The sequence below is a fragment of the Rhinatrema bivittatum genome, chromosome 4, assembly GCF_901001135.1.
Source record: "Rhinatrema bivittatum chromosome 4, aRhiBiv1.1, whole genome shotgun sequence".
Lineage (NCBI taxonomy): Eukaryota > Metazoa > Chordata > Amphibia > Gymnophiona > Rhinatrematidae > Rhinatrema > Rhinatrema bivittatum.
Window position 1 is genome coordinate 152474418 of NC_042618.1, and position 13566 is coordinate 152487983.

Consider the following 13566-nt stretch of genomic DNA (forward strand, 5'->3'; position numbering starts at 1 on the left):
TTAGGGCAGAAACACTTCTAGTTCAGCTCTCTGCTTAAGTCCTGGGCTTCTCTCATTGTTTGCAGTGGAGGGTGAATGTCTAACACTTTATTCTTTGCTAGTAACTTCAAACGGTGGCGCCTGCATGCAGTACTTCCATCTCTGTTGGACTCCAATATTGCTTACTGTCTGGGGCAGCTACGAAATACTTCTAATCCGTATCACTATGTGATGTAGGGAGGAAGCATGCTCTCCCACTCTCTACTACTAATCTTGGATTCTGCCATTCTCATATTTGATTTTTTGATAATACTCTCACTCTCAAAACAGTGAGTGAATGCCAAGACACAAACTGGATACCCACAAGGAGTATAAATTGAAAGTTTAGACTGCACATTAACAATTAACTCATACTTGAACCATTGTAATGCACCCTGGGCTATACCCACAAGTTTGCCACCCACTATGGAAAACCAAGCCAGGCAGTGATCTTTGCTTTGGCTCCCCACAGTGGTTCCAAGCATGGGGGCCACACCTCCAGGCATACCCTATGCCCAACCATTTTTTGCCATAAAAGGCTTCCTCTTGCCAGCCGATGGCTGAACTGGTACATGGTGAAAAACCCAAACACCACCAATAAAACTTGCCACCAGCTCAGATACCAGTCTCCCCGCTGCAACATAATTATCAAGAAACATAGATTATAATTTCCCAAGTTCACTAACACTTAGTACTATCTGCAGGAAAAAAAAGCATATGTAGAAGAGTAATCAACAGGCTAACTAATAATGTACAACCACCTAAAATATGCAAATGAGGTAAGTAGGTCTACAGAGATACAAATATAAGCATACATATATCTGTACAGACTGACTTCAGTCTGTCAAGTGCCAGTACCCAAACCCTATATAACCAAAATTTAGGTATCCCTGGATGCTTAACATTTTACTAATTAGCTCCAGTAAAAACATCAGGCCCACACACATGAGCAAATTGATTGAAAATGGCAGAGTGGATGGGAACGCTGGAGCATTAGAGTGCTGTTCCCCAGACCCTGTATTTAAAGGATCCAGGACATCACAAGGGCGCAACCACCATCCTCATCTAATGACATCGCCCAGGTGATGACCTCAGCATGCCAAAGCCCAAAGCGTTCCAATGGGGACAGCAAGACTGCGGCTGTAGTCAGCAAAAGGCCCTGAGGATTCAGCCGTGAAGTGGGGGGAAGAACACTAACCCCGGACATGGTACCAGGTTACCTGCGGGCTCTGGTCCATTCGAGCTGGGCCTGCACATGTGGATGGTAACTTTTAAACAGCCGCACGGACATACGATGGCTCGCACCAATGGACACAGCCACTTTATACCAAACATACGAATTTTGCACGTATGTTATAAAATTGGGAGTATGTATGTACATATGCATGCAAATACTGCTGCTACCGTGTAAGTGGGGAGATTTTTCTAGGCACGTGCTCCGACGCAAATACATGTTTCCCCAGTTCGTCCCCACTTTGCCCTGGTAAAGGATAGGACCTCCTAGTCCCCTTAACCTAGGTAGCCTCCCTTTAATCCTATTTGCTCCAACCCTTCAAAACCTGCTGCTAGTCCTGATTTTTTTTATTGTAAGACCATATGTGTCATCCATAGCAGAAGTAAAGTTACGCGGTAGGGGACCCTGGCGAACCCTTGTATACGTAAATACTTACGTGCAGACTTTGTTACAGACCCAGATCACCCATGTCCTGCCTGACCGTGCCCACGCCCTGTCCTTTTTTTTTGCCTTTTTGATATGTGTACTTACCAGGAGATACGCACATACTCAGGTGCTTCTTAAAATCTACGCGGCATGCGCCAACCCAAGACAACACGTATATATCCTGGCTTTGGCATGCATAGGACTTTTAAAATCAACCTTTAAGAGAGCAAGAAAACCTAGAAGAAAATTGTAGTTGAATGTTAAGAGGGTACAGGTAAATGAAAAGCATAATAAACCTTAATATAGAACAAAAAAGGAAACCATTGTAGGGAGTATAAGGCAAATTTAAAATAAGTTAAAAATAAGACAAATCACAGTTCTTGTGTAAGAGAAGAGAGCAGAAATTAGAGGCAAAGTAAAAAAGCTTTACAGACATCCAGTCTAGCAAAAGAGGATGAGCAGTCAGTTTCATGGATGATACAATAAGTGAAGGATGTATGCACTCCTGAGAGAAAGAAAGCTATTTAAACACTTTCTCAGTGGTTGTAGGATCAAGAGAACAAAAAGTGCTAGGATATGTTTTATGCAATTACATTTTTTAATATAAAGAAGTAAGACTGTTAAACAGAGATTTTGGAAATAAAAAAAGATCAGCTAATATTTCAGGAGTCAAAAGTAGGAGGAAGAGAAAATGAAAAAAGCTGAAGCAGAGAATTCATAATCCAGTACAAATTCTGAGAATTTTGTTGATTATGAAGTACTAATAGGGTAGTTTACCAAGCCACTGTAAACAGCATGTTCTTGCATTGTTGTACAATGAGAAAATTCCAATAGGATTTAAGTTCTTCACTCTGGCATGAAGAGTTCAATCCCGAATCAGGCTTCTGCCTTCTAATAATTAGATTGCAAAAGAGCTATTGTTTTCTATCTAGGGGAAACTCAAGCACTTAGTAAATCCAACTAACCTTTCTCTTTTGACCCTAAGAAGTTGGCCTATGCAGTAACAAAACGCATTTTTATCAGTTGGATAGCATATTGTCTTTGACCTTAGAAGGGCATGTCAAGACTCATCATCTCAGGACCATAGTGACATCAGAAGCCAATCTAAAGTCTACCTTCCTTGAGATTTGTAAAGCTGCAATGAGCTGTTAGTCTACACTTTAACATCATATTCCATGCAAACTTATATTCAAATTGTAAACTAACAACAAGAAAAAGCACAACTAAATCCTTCTCATACCGTCCACCTTTTTGCATTGAAACTCTTCAAGCAAATCTACAAACTGAACTAACATAGACCTGTCAAACACTAAAAACGCAACATCATCATGGATTACCATAGCAGACAAGATAAATCACATGATAAAGAAAACTATAAAAGAAACACAAAATCAGAACCTTTGGTAACTATAGACCAGTGAGCCTGACCAGTGAGCCTGACTCAGTGCCGGGAAAAATAGTGGAAACTATTCTCAAGATCAAAATCGTAGAGCATATAGAAAGACATAGTTTAATGGAACACAGTAAACATGGATTTACCCAAGGCAAGTCTTGCCTAACAAATCTGCTTCATTTTTTTGAAGGGGTTAATAAACATGTGGATAAAGGTGAACCGGTAGATTTAGTGTATTTGGATTTTCAGACGCGTTTGACAAAGTCCCTCATGAGAGGCTTCTAAGAAAACTAAAAAGTCATGGGATAGGAGGCGATGTCCTTTCGTGGATTACAAACTGGTTAAAAGACAGTAAACTGAGAGTAGGATTAAATGGTCAATTTTCTCAGTGGAAAAGGGTAAACAGTGGAGTGCCTCAGGGATCTGTACTTGGACCGGTGCTTTTCAATATATATATATATATATATATATATATATATATATATATATATATATATAAACTGGAAAGGAATACGATGAGTGAGGTTATCAAATTTGCGGATGATACAAAATTATTCAGAGTAGTTAAATCACAAGCGGATTGTGATACATTACAGGAGGACCTTGCAAGACTGGAAGATTGGGCATTCAAATGGCAGATGAAATTTAATGTGGACAAGTGCAAGGTGTTGCATATAGGGAAAAATAACCCTTGCTATAATTACACGATGTTAGGTTCCATATTAGGAGCTAACACCCAGGAAAAAGATCTAGGCATCATAGTGGATACTACTTTAATATCGTCAGCTCAGTGTGCTGCAGCAGTCAAAAAAGCAAACAGAATGTTAGGAATTATTAGGAAGGGAATGATTAATAAAACAGAAAATGTCATAATGCCTCTATATCGCTCCATGGTGAAACCGCACCTGGAATACTGTGTACAATTCTGGTCGCCGCATCTCAAAAAAGATATAGTTGTGATGGAGAAGGTTCAGAGAAGGGCAACCAAAATGATAAAGGGGATGGAACAGCTCCCCTATGAGGAAAGGCTGAAGAGGTTAGGGCTGTTCAGCTTGGAGAAGAGATGGCTGAGGGGGGGGATATGATAGAGGTCTTTAAGATCATGAGAGGTCTTGAACGTGTAGATGTGAATCGGTTATTTACACTTTCAAATAATAGAAGGACTAGGGGGCATTTCATGAAGTTAGCAAGTAGCACATTTAAGACTAATCAGAGAAAATTATTTTTCACTCAACGCACAATAAAGCTCTGGAATTTATTGCCAGAGGATGTGGTTAGTGCAGTTAGTGTAGCTGGGTTCAAAAAAGGTTTGGATACGTTCTTGGAGGAGAAGTCCATTAACGGCTATTAATCAAATTTACTTAGGGGGAATAGCCACTGCTATTGGCATGGGATCTTCTTAGTGTTTGGGTAATTGCCAGATTCTTGTGGCCTGGTTTGGCCTCTGTTGGAAACAGGATGCTGGGCTTGATGGACCCTTGGTTTGACCCAACATGGCAATTTCTTATGTTCTTATGAAAATATCAGAGCAGCCAAACAGAAACTCAGAAATAAAGAGAAATCATGGAGAAACAACAAAACAACCACACTACTAAACGCATACAGAACTCAACTAGCTGAATACAAAAAACTCATCCATAAAACAAAAAAAGACTTCTACACTAAAAAAAAAAATAAACAAATGCCAACAAAACCCTAAGACGCTCTTCAACATAGTAAAAAGCCTAACCAAATCATCTTACAATGATCAGCCACAATCAACATCAAAGATCTCTTGTAACGACTTCGCAGACTTCTTTTTTTTTTAAATTTTTTATATATGCAATTTTATAATACAAAACAAAGATAACTTTGCTTACACTTCAGAAGAATGTTACAAAAAGGAAAATTATTAAATCTAAATTAAATTATTGGAAATAATTACATTCATTCTTTTTCCAAAGAAAACATATTGGGGGGGGGGGGGGGGAGATATAAAGCAAAAAGAGGAGTTTTCAACAGGAAAAACTATTTATCATTTCATACTCTCCTGTAAACCATATCTTATTTATTAATAGGCGAGCTTTGACTTGTTGGGTCAACTATTCTGGCATTTAAGAACTCCCTTAACTGTTCTGGATTATAGAACACATAAATATTTCCAGAATACTTTATTACACATCTCGCTGGGTATCTCAATAGGAAATTAGCACCAAGGGCTAAAACCTGTGGATGCATTATTAGGAAATTTTTACGGCGTAACTGAGTTACTCTGGAAAGATCTGGGAAAATACGAATTAACCCACCCAAGTAGGGAACATTCATTGCTTTAAAGTAATATCGCATTATTAACGCTCTGTCATATTCCGAAAATAGTGAAACAAACAAGACCGGTCCTTTCTACTACTTCAAAGCCAGAATTTTCCAGATATTCTGTTAAATTCTCAAATCCTCCCAAATCTCCTGTGGGAGATATCTGTATCTGGCTTTGTCTTTGTCTCAGGAATATAATCTTTTTCAATGCTGGTATTTGATCTTCCGGAATCTTCAGGGTCTCTTTTAAATACCTTCTAAATGTTAAAGTAGGTATTTCACCAGTCACCTTTGGAAAATTCATTACTCTGATAATTAATTGTCTCAAATAATTTTCCACAGACTCCAGTCTACGCATTGAAATTGCCTGTTCTTTCCTACATTCAGCAGTCAGTCCAAACAATTGTTTTAAATCATTTTCAACCTGAGTCATGGCTCGAGTTTGCTCTTCCTCTTTTAATCTGATATTATTCTCCAACATTACAAATTTCTGTGAGTTTTCTTCTGTTACCTGGGTATGTTCATTAAATACCTTAATCATCCTCATAATCAAGTCCCAGAGCGATTCCATAGTTATCACTGCCGGTCTGACCATCTCCAGGGAGCTCTTCAAGCCTCGGATTGCCTCATTTTCTCCGGTTTCCGCTGTTGTTCTCTGCGGTGTGCTCTGGGGACTCTCCCTACTCCATACCCGAATCTCCAGAGATTGAGAGGAAGTTGAGGGCCTCTCCCGGTCCACAGCAACGTTGTTCTGACCACCCGATAGAGTCTCTCTCGTGACCTCATTCACAGGCGATTCTACTGTCCCGGCGCTGCCTGGAGGAACTGCTTTCGGAGGTTCTTGCGGCTCTGGCGGGGTCATCGATATCTCCCCAGGCGACGAAGGGACTCCTCCTCCCGACTCGCCAGCGGGGTTCGAGACTCCAGTGTTAGATATGGGCGTCGCATACTGAGACATCACCCGCTGACCTGAGGGAAGTGAGGGCTCGGGTGGATATACCTTCACTTTCCCTTTTCTTTTGTGAGGCATGAAGCTTTCAAAAGGTAACAATTTCAGAAGAAAACTTAAGAATTCTCAGGAGCGTCAACGTATGCGACCGTTCAGGGAGCCATCTTGAATCTCTCCCAGCAGACTTCTTTAATGAAAAAATCAAAAAACTCATAAAGAACAACCTAAAAAATGACTCACAAGACCAGAAAATACCAAACATTCAAACAGAAAGCTGACCCAACTTTGAGACAGCATCTTCTTTAGAAGTCCAAATGATCATTAAAAAAATGAACCCAGCCAAACACCCTATTGACTCCATTCCCATTACAACGATAAAAAATCTCGAACCACCAATGAACGACTTCGTACTCAAATGTTTTGAAAAAAGGCCACAGCTACCTTCTAATCCTACTCGACCTTTCTGTAGCCTTTGATACAGTAAACCACTCCATCATGATTGACCGTCTATCCGAAATTGGAGCTAAAAAAACAACCCTACAATGGTTCTCCTCTTACCTATCACAAAGTTCCTACCGAGTGCTACTCAATGATTCCCTCTCAAAGAAAATCAATCTAAATACTGGAGTTCTCCAGGGATCCGCTCTGTCAGCGACGCTCTTTAACATCTATCTGCTTCTATTATGCCACTTCCTATCAAATCTCAATCTGACACACTTCATCTATGCTGATGGTATTCAAATACTAATCCTAATTTAAAAAAAATCACTAGAAGAAACATACAAATTAACAACAACTTACCTAAACAATATAAAGGAAATATTAACCAACTTAAAACTCATCCTCAACTTCGACAAGACTGAAATGATTTTATTAGACAGAAACAACTACTCTCCTCAAATACCACCACTCAACCTAATGAACCAAAATACAGTTATATCTCCAATCAATCATGCCCTCAACCTTGGAGTAATAATTGACAGAGAACTTTCTTTTAAAAACCATATCACAACAAAAATCAAAGACGGATATCATAAACTACTTACTCTCCGTCATTTAAAACCTTTTCTTTCCAATAAAGACCAGATCAGTCCTTCAATTACTAATTTTCTCCAACATAGATTACTGTAACTCACTCCTTTTCAACTTACCTCTAAACACTATTCACCCACTACAGATCCTACAGAATGCAGCTGCAAGAATCCTCACTGGATCTAAAAAGCACGAACACATCACTCCAATACTTATTTCACTACACTGGCTACCAATAAGATTCAGGATTGAATACAAATTACTATCCATCCTTCATAAAATTATATATGAAAAACAAGAAAATTGGCTAAGCTCATCTATAAAACTACATACCCCAAATAGAAACCTCAGATCAGCAAACAAGGGACTTCTAAAAACACCACCTATGCGTTCCAATCAACTCACCTCAATTCAAAAGAGAGCAATATCTCTAGGTAGCCCAAAACTCTAGAACTCCCAACTGAACTCAGAACTCAAGAAAACCTAAAAACATTCAAAAAAGATCTAAAAACATGGTTGTTCAACAAAGCATACCAACTCACCAATGAACAACACAGCAACTTCACCTCCACTTCAACCTAAAGATTAAATGAATAAATGAACTTATCACAACTGTGGACTATAACTAAGAAGTAAAACGTAAAACAGAACAGTAAATAACTAGCATTTGACACCTCTGTTTAACAACAGTTTGAATCTTTTTGAAACCCTGTTTATCCCCTTAACATTGTAACCTTCATATTTGTTGTAAACAGTTATGATGGATTTATGATGATGAATCCGAATGACAGTATATAAAACGCGATAAATAAATAAATATTACTGTCTAAAATAGTCTAATACAATAAAATGCAGTTCTCCCAACAAAAATCTGTTTTCACTCAAGAGTCTGTAATTTCTACATTTTTTTTTTTTTTTTACATTGAAGACCACACTATCTTTGGAGAAAACAAAGTTACTTAACAGATATTCTCTGAAGACAGTAGATAAACTCAGTCACTCTATTCCAAACTTCTTCCCTTTGGGAATTGCACTCTCCATCTCTTCCTAAGATAGAATAACGGAAACTGAGGGTGCTACAGAGCCAAGGGTGCACAGGAAAATCCTTCACGTCCTCAATAAAAGCACTAATTTTTAACCAAAAGGCTCCAGGGAAAATGTTCTGGTCAGTGCATGCAGTGATTCTGCAGTTGATCTGCTGTCTTCATAGAATCCCTGCTAGAGGTAAGGAACTTCACTTTCCTGTTCACCAGAAAGAGGAGCACAGGACAAAAGTGTTAACTCTGTTTCTATAACATTAAAAAATGAGAAGTATTGTATACTCTCTTAGAATTTCTACCTTATTGTTCAGAAGGCAAAAATACAACTTTTTTCTTTTTAAATTAGAGAGCAGTTAGAACAACTTTTTTACAATTTTGTATTTTATTTACAGTGTTATTCATATCTAAAGAAAATGTTTGAATCTTTTTTTTATTCCCAACTACTTGACTTCTTCATTTTAGTAAATATAGTTGCTGCTGCACTGAAGTTCATTAGAAAGCTTCTGCCTTTTTAAAATATGAATGCAATGTGAAGACCCTTAGGGTGGTCTCAAAAACAGGTGATTTTAAAAGTCCAGTAAATAGGAAATCTGAAAACAGCATCAGTGGAGGAAAAAAAGCCAAAAATCAGACAAGGTAATGCTTTAGAAATGAAAGATTATGTTTTCACATTAAGCAGCACTTCTGTTTAAGTGTCATTATCAGGAATGAAATGCACACTTTAACTTTTTTTTAATGGAAGTGCTGATTTATAGTTGTTTGTTTTTAAATAAGCTGAATTTTAAGGTGTCAGAATCAATCAATTGACTGCTATCTAGTGAACATCTGCTGCTGAATTACAGGGGTCAACAGAACAAAGCTCCATGACATGATAGCTGACTTGGGAGATGAGGAACTGCCCCCACACATCCCTTCAGGAATCCTTAATCAATCTAGATCTCCCTCTAGAATCACCGACCATGAAGGTGGAAGAGCAGAGGAAGGTACAAAATGTTTTAAATATTTTCCACACTTGCATGGCTCATTTTTTGGAGTTGGGCTATTTAACACTAGGATAAAGACAATTTTTACCAGCAAAACATTTGTTGAGATCCTGTGGATATTTATAGTAGAAGTCCACTGGAAACAATACTAAGGTAGCATAAAATAACCCTAAACCATTTTAAAGAATGCTTAAAACTTCTATTTTCCGACACTAAGCGATCCCTTGGCAGTATACTGCACCACAAGTATAATTATGATGGACTTACATCAGATGCCTTCTCCATTTCCCTGAAGATACCTAACTTCGGGGGTTATTTTCTAACCGTATCGCACGCAAAAAGGGACTTTTCGCGTGCCATAGCTAGATCGGGGTGGAGTCGGGTCAGCACCAGAAGAGGAGAAGTCGGGGCGGCGTCTGGGCAGACATTGGGGAAACATCGCTGGAGGCGATAAGGTACGACCCCTTATTGCTGCCAGTAGCGCGCCCAATAGCACCACCTTTTACGATGGCGCTATTGGGTGCAAAAGCCGGCAGCGATAACACTGCGGTGGTGCGATCGCTGCTGGCTTTCGCAGGCCCGCACCCCGCTTTGCCCCCCATTACCGCGGGATTCAGAGAGGTGCGCAACATTAGAAAATCCAGCCCTTCATTTGCAAGTAGTCATCTCATTGCTCAGTTGAGTTTTGCAAATGTGTAATTGACAAAAACTCCCCTTTATAATAAGGTAGCCAACCTTAATTTATTAGCAAAGCACTGTAGTAAAAATGTTATCCCAATATTTATTTTTCCAGTCCTTTTACAATTAGAAATGAGTTTATATTTGCATTTTTTAATAAACTGTGAGTACTTTGTATTTATAAAACTCTCTAAGAAGAGCTCAACTTAAGATCTAGAAGAGGAAACAATCTTGACTTCCTCTTTGTCTCTGCACTAGCATTCCTTTCATACCTGACTGATGAAATGTTTGAACTATAGACTTAATTATTTTTTGTTTGATATATAAGGTCAATTTTTTTAAAAAAGTACTCAGGTGGATTTCAGGCACTCAAGTTTTCAGCTGAAAATTCCCTAAATTTAAGTCCTTAAAACTTAGGGCCCTAAATTTAGACCTGCAGTTTATTTGCCTAGATTTACATGCCAAAATTAGTTGCCCAGTGCTGAAAATCAGTATTAAGCGCCTAACTTTTTTTCTCCAGTCCAACTCCACTCTATATTCGCTCGTTTTTTTAGACACACAAATTTAGGAACCTAGTGAAAACAAGCTCCTAAATTTAAGTGCTTAGCCCTTTGACGTGTCAATATAGCAGTTTACAATTTTTTTTTATAAATAAAATAAATACCAAATCTTAAAAGGAGGCTGATTTAGTTGCCTACCTCCTAAAGTTAAGCACCTAAACCCTTTGAAAATAGATCCCAATATGTCTAAATCTTTAATGTCATGAGAAATTCAACCAACCTGATGACATAAGATCTGTTCCAACACACAGAACACGTCCAAGAAGAAAATCCATTTCAATTTTACAGACTTGTGTAAGCAATAAGTCACAATGCACTGCATTCATATTATACCAGATCTTATAGTACTGTAGTTGCATGGCAAAGCTAAGTCCTTAAGTCACTCATTAATTGCACTTTTAACATTGTGATGTACAACCTGCCCTTGGATGTTATATTTGGCTTTTTTTTTTTTTTTGCTTTCTTACCCCTGAAAATTGCACAAGAGTTCTGTGCTGAGCTGTTACACTATGATATTAAACTGAAATGCATGGTAATTAATTCTGTTATACATTTTAATCAGTTGATTTAAATTGCCAGTAGAAAAAAAGTTGAACTTAAACCAGACTTATTGGTCTGCCTTCAATTATCATATTAATTAGTCTTAACCAGTCTGCTATAGATAAAGAAAGTTGGTTGGGAGGGGGGAAATGTCTTTAAATCATGATCATCTCCAGATTTTCACTTTCCGGGGAGGATTCTTTTTGGTGTAATGTGCAATTGAGCACACTGCTTCTTAGTGATGTACAGAGGAAATCTGAATATTAACGTAACTGTTTTCCTTATGCTATCTGCATACAGGTAAGCAAAACATGACCGTGGCGAGTACAGAAATATAGAACACGGATTGACATTGAGTGATTTATTTTACTAGTTAAGCACATTTAGTGATATTTTGTGTATATATTGCCAGTATGTATGTAAAACTGCTATGCTTTGTCTGTTTGGTTTTAATTTGTAAATCTCTTAATTGAACTCCTGTTTGGTGTTTAAAAAATCTCTCCTCTTCTCTTCCATAGCTGAACCTTTATCATTTCCATCAGGAGCGGGCAAATCATTTATTATTGGTTCTGACGATGTCTTAGAAAATGTACTTGGCCTTGGAGACCTTGCGGATCTGACAGTAACAAATGACGCAGATTATAGCTATGATGTAAGTGCCATTTTTTTGTGTAAAAATAATTCCTTGTAAGAATAATAATTCAGACTTAAATATCACTTTTAATTTAGAGAAATTCCTAGCATATTGTATAAGAAAAGCTCCACAGAAGCATTGAGGATAATTTACAAAAGGATTTACCCATTTAAAGGTGAATTATAAAAGCCGGGTCTGCACCAAAATCGGGAGCTGCACACACTGGATTTTAAAAGCCGCTTACATGCACGCACATCTCCCAACACATGAATAACTCAATCTGATTTTAAAAGGGGCATGGTTTGGGCGTGAGAGTTCTAGGGCTGGGACGAGATGTCTGTGCAAGTACATGCCTGAACGCATGCCTGGATGTCTGCCCAGGTCCAGTGCCACATAACTTTACTTCTGCTATGGAGGAAGTATAACTTTAAAAAAAAAAAAGCCATTTCTGAAGGGTTTAAAGGGCCTGGGGTAACTGAGGGGGACTGCACATTATTAAACCAGGGTGGTTTGGAGGACATAGCTGACTTGTATGGCTCATGCCCTGATGTGCATGACTGTTCGCGCCCAGTTGCAAAATAGGGCGCACATGTGCACCTATGCTATTTTATAAAACATGCATGTATGTGCGCATGTCATAAAATAGCCGCGTCCCTGGATGCACAGGCATCAATGTGCACTTGCGCACCCCTTTGAAAGTTAGTCTAAGAAGGAAATTTTAAAAGGAGTTACATGTGTAAATGTAACATACTATCATAGCAATTTTAAAAAGCCATTTACGTGCGTATAGTGCACTTACATGTGAATATCCTTTGGATATTCAGTGGCATTTTTTAGCAATTTTCAAAAACCCACTTACATGGGTAAAGAGAATTTACACATGTAAAACCCAATTTTAAGCGTGTAAATGCTTGAGGTCCACGGAGTTTTCCTGTAATACAATATTTTTGGTTAGTTGTATTTCGCAAGATTTCCAACTGGTGGAGATGTATTATCTTAGGCTCTGCAGAGCTCTGCTGGGTATAGATTCTAATGCTTTTGACTCACAGAAGCATAACAGCCTTTCTATATAAATATTGTCTGGTTTAAAACCAATATATTTTGTTGAAATTGCTAGTATCTGATCCACAGAGTCTCAATAGCATTCTAAATTGGTGGATTTGCTATGTGTTGATGAAATCTCCTAAATACTTGCAATCTTTTGCAAAAATTTGGGGTCATTTTTTAAAATAGTTATCAGAGGATATTCGGCGATTCATTAAACTCGGATGTCTTGGACTGTGATTCTTTATATTTTGACATATGTATTTTTTTTTCTTTTTTAGGTTATGTATTTTTTAAATTTACACCTTCCTGTGTTCACATTTATATATTATACTTATTGATAGGGGAGGAGGGGTAAGGAAGGTTGAACAAAGTGTATACATACATACATAATTGCTTATTAGTACTGTTTGGTGGTTAACCTTATGTTTTGTATAGTAATTATGTATTACATTGAATGTTTTCTTTGTTTCATGTAAATTGACTTTTGAAAATTGCTATGATATATGCTACTTTTATGTGCATAAATTCTTTTGAAAATTACCCCTATGGTGTAAAGATACCAGCTGCCGTAGAAGACATGACACCTGAACTGCATGAGGAGAGTGAAAAGAGTGATTGTATTACCCAGTTACAGTCAGAGACGTGCCTATTTTATTGAACAATCGTGCTTCAAGGGTTCACTGAACTGCATATGTGGCAAGGTGCAATCAGTAAGCCACATCGAAAACCTCTGCCCTAAA

At 38.0% G+C, this 13566-nt stretch overlaps 1 protein-coding gene across 4 annotated transcripts in view; it reads left to right on the top strand.

The window, feature by feature from the left end:
* Positions 1-13566, top strand: part of STRN3 (striatin 3) — a 349837-nt gene that overhangs the window by 169927 nt on the left and 166344 nt on the right. For 3 of the 4 annotated variants that reach the window (XM_029598990.1, XM_029598988.1, XM_029598989.1), the window contains 2 exons: positions 9227-9367; positions 11664-11797. In XM_029598990.1, the coding sequence (XP_029454850.1) occupies positions 9227-9367; positions 11664-11797 (275 nt within the window). The remainder of the gene's footprint in view (positions 1-9226; positions 9368-11663; positions 11798-13566) is intronic. The other variant, XM_029598991.1, reaches the window with a different exon arrangement.